At 38.6% G+C, this 7,500-nt stretch overlaps 1 protein-coding gene across 11 annotated transcripts in view; it reads left to right on the top strand.

Moving 5' to 3' along the window:
- LOC135110207 (cytoplasmic FMR1-interacting protein-like) overlaps positions 1-6,152 on the top strand; it is a 41,416-nt gene extending 35,264 nt beyond the window's left edge. For all 11 annotated transcript variants that reach the window (XM_064022251.1, XM_064022249.1, XM_064022254.1 and 8 more), the window contains 3 exons: positions 3,357-3,523; positions 3,960-4,107; positions 4,261-6,152. In XM_064022251.1, the coding sequence (XP_063878321.1) occupies positions 3,357-3,523; positions 3,960-4,107; positions 4,261-4,452 (507 nt within the window). In that variant the 3' untranslated portion in view covers positions 4,453-6,152. The remainder of the gene's footprint in view (positions 1-3,356; positions 3,524-3,959; positions 4,108-4,260) is intronic.
- Positions 6,153-7,500: the final 1,348 nt, after the last annotated feature.

Below are 7,500 nucleotides of genomic sequence, written 5' to 3'. Positions count from 1 at the left end.
ACATTCACTGTCTAAGATCTAATTTTCAATCTGTAGAACACCACCTCTCCTCTTCTAAATATCATCTTTTCCTCACTGAAACTCAGGTGTCAGAGGCAACTGACAGTAGCCCCTTTTCTGTTCCCTCCTACTTTCTCTATCCTCATTTTTTACCCAAAGCTGGATGTTGAGTTTTTGTGCGCAATGACTCAACCTGCTCTCGTGCCCATGCTCTTGAATCTTCCAAGTTTTCCACCATCTGGCTACGACTACAGAGTCACTCTCAAACTAAATTTATCTGTGCTGTATACCTCTCACCTAACTCCTCTGACTATAAGAAATTCTTTGACTACTTAACTTCCAAAGTGGAGCACATTCTGACCCTCTTCCCTTGTGCAGAGTTCTCCATTCTTGGAGACTTCAATGTTCACCACCAGCTTTTGCTTTCCTCTCCTTTCACTGACCATCCTGGTGAACTAGCCTTCATCTTTGCTATCGTCCATGACCTAGAGCAATTGGTGCAACACCCTACTCGTATTCCTGACCATCTTGGAGATATGCCCAACATTCTTGACCTTTTCCTGACCTCTAATCCTTCTGCTTGTGCTGTCACCCTTTCTTCTCCGTTGGGCCCCTCCGATCACAATCTCATATCTGTATCTTGTCCTATCGCTCTAATCCCTCCTCAGGATCCCCCAAAGCGAAGGTGCCTCTGGCGTTTTACCTCTGCTAATTGGGGGGACCTGAGAAGGTATTTTGCTGATTTTCCTTGGAATGACTACTGCTTCTGTGTCTGAGATCTGTCTTTGTGTGCTGAGCGCATAACAGAGGTGATGGTGTCTGGCATGGAGGCATACATTCCTCACTCTTTTTCTCGTCCTAAACCTTCTAAACCTTGGTTTAACACAGCTTGTTCTTGTGCTGTACATGATAGAGAGGTGGCCCACAAAAGGTATTTAAGCCTTCCATCAACAGAATCTCATGCACTTTATATTTCTGCCCGGAACCATGCCAAGTCTGTTCTCCAACTAGCCAAAAACTCCTTCATTAACAAAGTGTCAAAACCTTTCAAGATCTAACTCCCCTCGTGACATCTGGCATCCAGCCAAAAATATCTCCAATAACTTTGCTTCTTCTTGTTTCCCTCCTTTATGTCAACCAGATGGCACCATTGCTATCACATCTATTTCTAAAGCTGAACTCTTCACTCAAACCTTTGCTAAAAACTCTACCTTGAACGATTCTGGGCTTGTTCCTCCCTCTCCTCCACCCTCTGACTACTTCATGCTACCTATTAAAATTCTTTGCAATGATGTTTTCCATGCCCTTGCTGGCCTAAACCTATGGAAGGATTATGGACCTGATGGGGTCCTTCCTATTGTTCTCCAAAACTGTGCCTCCGTGCTTGCACCATGCCTAGTCAAACTCTTTCAGCTCTGTCTGTCAACACAGACAGACAGGAAAATACCTTTCCTTCTTGCTGGAAGTTTGCCTACATTCAGCCTGTTCCTAAAAAGGGTGACCGTTCTGATCCCTCAAACTACTGTCCTACTGCTTTAATTTCCTGCCTATCTAAACTTTTTTAATCTATCCTCAACAGGAAGATTCTTTAACTTCTATCACTTCACAACCTTCTATCTGATCGCCAGTATGGGTTCCATCAAGACCGCTCTACTGGTGATCTTCTGACTTTCCGTACTGAGTCTTGGTCATCCTCTTTTAGAGATTTTGGTGAAACTTTTGCTGTTGCCTTGGACATATCAAAAGCTTTTGATAGAGTCTAGCACAAAGCTTTGATTTTCAAACTAACCTCCTATGGCTTCTATCCTCTCTGTAACTTCATCTCAAGTTTCCTTTCTGACTGTTCTATTGCTGCTGTGGTAGATGGTCACTGTTCTCCTAAATCTATTAACAGTGGTGTTCCTCAAGGTTCTGTCCTGTCACCCACTCTCTTCTTATTATTCATTAATGATCTTCTAAACCAAACTTCTTGTCCTATCCACTCCTATGCTGATGATACCACCCTGCACTTTTCCACGTCTTTTCATAGACATCCAACCCTTCAGGAAGTAAACATTTCACGCAGTTAAGCCACATAACGCTTGACTTCTGATCTTTCTAAAATTTCTGATTGGGGCAGAGCAAACTTAGTATTGTTCAATGCCTCAAAAACTCAATTCCTCCATCTATCAATTCGACACAGTCTTCCAGGCAGCTATCCTCTCTTCTTCAATGACACTCAACTGTCCCCCTCTTCTACATTGAACATCCTCAGTCTGTCCTTTACTTATAATCTGAACTGGAAACTTCATATCTCATCTCTAGCTAAAACAGCTCCTATGAAGTTAGGCGTTCTGAGACGTCTCCGCCAGTTTTTCTGCTCTTCTAGACATGGTGGAATCAAAAGCTTTTCATCTCATCAACTCCTCTCCTCTAACTAACTGTCTTTAGCCTCTCTCTCATCGCTGCAGTGTTGCATCTCTAGCTGTTTTCTACTGCTATTTTCATGCTAACAGCTCTTCTGATCTTGCTAACTGCATCCTCCTCCCATGGCCTCGATGCACAAGACTTTCTTCTTTCTCTCACCCCTATTCTGTCCACATCTCTAATGCAAGAGTTAACCAGTATTCTCAATCATTCATCCCTTTCTCTGGTAAACTCTGGAACTCCCTGCCTGCTTCTGTATTTCCACCTTCCTATGACTTGAACTCCTTCAAGAGGAAGGTTTCAAGGCACTTATCCTTCAATTTTTGACAACCGCTTTGGATCCTTTTATGGGACTGGCATTTCAGTGGGCATTTTTTTTTTTATTGGATTTTTGTTGCTCTTGGCCAGTGTCCCTCCTACTTATATAAAAAAAACAACAACTATTACCACTTATTATGATCATACTCATCATTACTGATAATTTTTGCCTTTCTGAAAAGCTGAAGAGGATGTAGAGTGTAGGAAAATAATAAGGGCATGATTCATCACTTTTAATAAGTGTTGGACCACTTGAAGTCTATTGAATGTGGAGTGTCTGAACCTTCATCGTAATGGTAGTATTTGCATTATTGTCAATCTTTTATTCCTTTTATTGATAAACTCTTGAATTGCCTGTCTGCTTTTGTATTTCATCCTGCCTGTGACTTGAACACTTTCAGGAGGCAGGTTTTTCAAGTGATTTTTTAACTCTGTTCTTCAGACTGTCCTCTTCAGGGTCTGGCTTTTTCACTGGGCCTTTGTGTGTGTGTGTGTGTGTGTGTGTGTGTGTGTGTGTGTGTGTGTGTGTGTGTGTGTGTGTGTGTGTGTGTGTGTGTTGCCCTTGGCCAAAGTCTTTCTTGCATAATAAAAAGTTTAGTATAGTGATGCTTCTCCTGTTCCCTTGCTGGCAGGTCATCCTCACCAGGATCCAGGCCTTTCTGGAGGATCCCATCTGGCATGGCTCCCCTCCTGCCAATGGCGTCATGAATGTGGATGAGTGCACTGAGTTCCATCGCCTCTGGTCTGCCCTTCAGTTTGTGATGTGTATCCCTGTCGGTGCAAACAACTTCACTGTTGAGTGAGTGGATAGAATTTCCACATTTATTCCTGAGATAGTTTGTGTATTTGTGTGTATGCTTGGAGACAGTTTAAGTTTTGTCTCCTTTCATGCTGTAGGCTTCACACCAAGATGCCTTAAACCAGTGTGGTCTGGGATCTGACTTAGCTTTACCTTATTATTTGGAGGAGGCTTTTTTCATACAGCTAAGGTTGATGATTATGATGATTTTTTCTTTAAATGCTTTATGCTAAAAATTGCACTTTAAACATTCTATCATATTTCTTACAGCTTATAATGTTGGGCTGTGGCAATATTAAAAGTGGGTCTAGTCTTATTTGAAAGATACTCATTACACTTCCTCATTAGTTGTTTGTGTGTAATATCCTAAGCTAAGAAAGGAGCCTCTTCCAGTAGCATGAGGTAAAGGTTCATTGTGTGGTGGTTCCATCTGCAGGCAGCTGTTTGGTGAAGGTCTCAACTGGGCAGGCTGCTGCATGATTGTTCTTCTGGGCCAGCAGAGGAGGTTTGAAGCTCTTGACTTCTGCTATCACATCCTGCGGGTCCAGAAGGTTGACGGCAAGGATGAACTCATTAAAGGAATTGTGAGTGATACCTGTTGTCTTAAAGAAAGAGTGTATGTATGTGTGTGTGCATGTGTGTGTGTTGTGTGTTAAGGAATGGAGGAGCATTTTAAATTTGATCACCTTCAGATGAATGTACTGTCCCTCACTTTCACACTCTCCCTTGTCATCTAGCAACTGAAACGGATGGTGGACCGCATCCGAAGATTCCAGGTGCTCAACTCTCAGATCTTCGCAGTCCTCAACAAGTACCTGAAGACCAGCGACCCAGACAACCTCCCGGTGGAACACGTGCGTTGCTTCCAGCCACCCATCCACCAGTCCCTCGCAAACCAGACCTACCAGCGGCCAGACCACCTGCGCTGAGACACCCTCCTCCTCTCCCGGCCACTACCTCCCCGTCTTCCCCCTGAGGGTGCTGAGGGGAGAGGTAGTGCCAGGGGGTGTAAGGTGAAGCAGGGCCTCCCAAATCTTGTTTGATGCTAAGCCCCTCCAGTGTCTCCTCTGGAGTGAGTGGTCACCAGGGGCTTGGTAGAGTACCCTGCAGGTGATGTGATCTCTGTGAGTCTAGCACTTTACTTTAGTGTTTCTCCTGACACCAGACATTCTTTGTCCTTGTGGCAGATATTGAGATGTCTCTTCTTAATTTGTCTGTCCTTACTTTTATTTCTCACTGTCAGTTAATGGAAAACAGGCAGTAGAAAAGGAGGTTATTAATGTTTATTCACCAACAGGAATGTGTTACTGGTAAACTGGTGTTGTCAAGCCCTTACAACTTTTTGTACATAATTGTATTCTTTCTATTTTTTGGAGATTATGACACTTTATGATCTGTTGAGTCAGAACATTGCAACGGCTATTATGTATTGCAACCTGTGGGTAACATCATGCCATGTGTGGGGTAGGTGCAAGACTGCCAGATGAGCCAGTATGGTGGTGGGCAGACCCAAAAGACAGAGAGCTTTTGCAGCTTCAGTCTTAAGCTGCCAGCCTGTGTTCTAAACAGTATTTCCCTAAACCCGGGCTCCCACAATTACATATGCACTGAATTGGATAAACAATGGCCATACAGGTGCAACTGTACTGATAGGATAACAACATCCAGAAAGAATCTTGGATGGCATAAGAGTGTAAAAAAATGATGTAAATAAAAACTGTTGTGGGGAAGAGAAGTAATTGGCACAAATCACAATTTTCCATTGCATGATATCAGCTCACTATGCATGTGTTGAGCTCTCTGTACCTACATGATATATGTCATTATGCATGAAATCAATATAAGATGAGCCTTATGTAGTGTACAAAAGTTACCTTGCTACAAACACTATATACTCAAAGGTAACCAGAGTCAGTGCAGTCTGAGAAAAAAATATTACGTACAAAAGCAGGAATGCATTAGGCCCAAGTGGTGCTTGTGAACATAAAACTAAGGAGCCAAACAATTACAACAAGAGGGTCAAAAGTTAGAAGATGACTCAAGTGTACAAAGAGAAAGAATGATCACCAAAATGGCTGTGTGCAATATCACTTCACAGGTGTTTAAAAAAAAGAGACAAATTCAATTTGAAATTGCTATAATCTCTGCAAACATGAGCTAAACATGAATAAATGAAACTTACCATTTGAAAAGATGGAGTAAAGTTTCAAATAACCACCTTCTCAAATAGTAAAGCTTTATCATTGGATGGTTTATGGTTGCAGAGATACAGGAAATTCAATTTGAATCCATTTTATTGAAACAAACTATTTTTATCCATCATTATGTTGGATCTTTTAGTGCTTCCGTATTTGTTGTCACTTTACTTTCCATTATGCCTTACCTGATGAGAGTCTACTCCTGCGGATGTAGTGAGGCAAGTGAGCAGAACAGCCAATAGGACAGATAGGTTGTTGTGTCTTTAGTCATCTTGGGAAAATAGTGAAAACTTTGTAGGGAAGGATGTGTATGTATATGTCATTATTATATTGCTTTCCATCACATTCTTGACCCTTTATGAGTTAGCAGAACGCTGGTGAATGTCTACACAATATTGCCATTTTTATTAATAAATTGACTCAAATTTAAATGCTATATGTTTTGTTTACTTTCTACAGCTGATGTTTATTCTTATATGATATATAAGAAGGCAAAAAATTCAATGATAAAATTTAGTAATTTAATTGTCTTTGCATAAACTGAAAATTTTACTTTGATAAAGTATATATTTATTATAATATAATTTTTTGTTTTGCCAAAAGAGGTAAGAAATTGAATTGATATACATTATCTGTACTTTTTCACAGTACATATTTATTTTCTTTTTTAAGTAAAAAAAATACTGTTTTCCCCCATTTTTTTTTCAGTTATTCATTTTCAGTGTTACATAATTAGGTAAGAAATGGAATTGCCATACGTTTTGTTCACTTTTTATTTTTATTATTTTTTAAATTTATTTATTTATGCTCTGTCTGGGTCACCCTGTGTGGGATTGCTGCCCTGGTACATAGACAAATAGATTTATGTTATTTATTTATTTATTTGTTTTATATATATATTTATATATATATATATATATATATATATATATATATATATATATATATATATATATATATATATATATATATATATATATATATATATATATATATATATAATATATATATATATATATATATATATATATATTTATATATTTTTTTTTTATTTTATTTTTTTATTTTTTTTGTAATTACACATTTGCAATGTGCTTAAGAGGTAAGAAATTTAAATGATGTATTCTGGTAACTTTTTACATTTTAATTAAAATTATTATTATTATTATTATTATTATTATTATTATTATTATTGTTATTATTATTACATATTATTATTATTATTATTATTATTATTATTATTATTATTATCATTATTATTATTATTATTATTATTATTATTTGATTAATTTTTTTCTATTTATTTATTTACTTTTTTATTTATTTATTTTTTTAATGGTTGCACGAGGTGAGAAACTGAAGCCCTATGTGCTGGCCCAGTTTTCACCATTAATATTTTCCACGTGTGTACAGGTGAGGAAATTGGTTACCTGTGCATACCTGTAGCCAACTGGTGACGACCTGTGAAATATGAGTGCACAAATTTTATAACACAATCGTCATTTTTTGCTTGTGACAGGACGAACAGAAAGCATGAGTAAGTGAGGGATGCCACGGAAATAAATAAATGTAAATGAATAACAGGTAAGGGCCACGAGAGAAAGTATTTGTTGTAGTGTTCTTACCAAATTGTATTTTTATAGGATTGGGTTTAATTCATAATGTCCCGGTTTTTTTTTTTCACAATCACAATTCCATCAATCAATGAATTTTATAGTGTGTGTGTGTGTGTGTGAGAGAGAGAGAGAGAGAGAGAGAGAGAGAGAGAGAGAGAGAGGA

Source organism: Scylla paramamosain, chromosome 20, assembly GCF_035594125.1.
Source record: "Scylla paramamosain isolate STU-SP2022 chromosome 20, ASM3559412v1, whole genome shotgun sequence".
Classification (NCBI taxonomy): Eukaryota; Metazoa; Arthropoda; class Malacostraca; order Decapoda; family Portunidae; genus Scylla; species Scylla paramamosain.
Note: the sequence above shows the minus strand (reverse complement) of the source record. Positions and strands in the feature narration are given on the sequence as shown.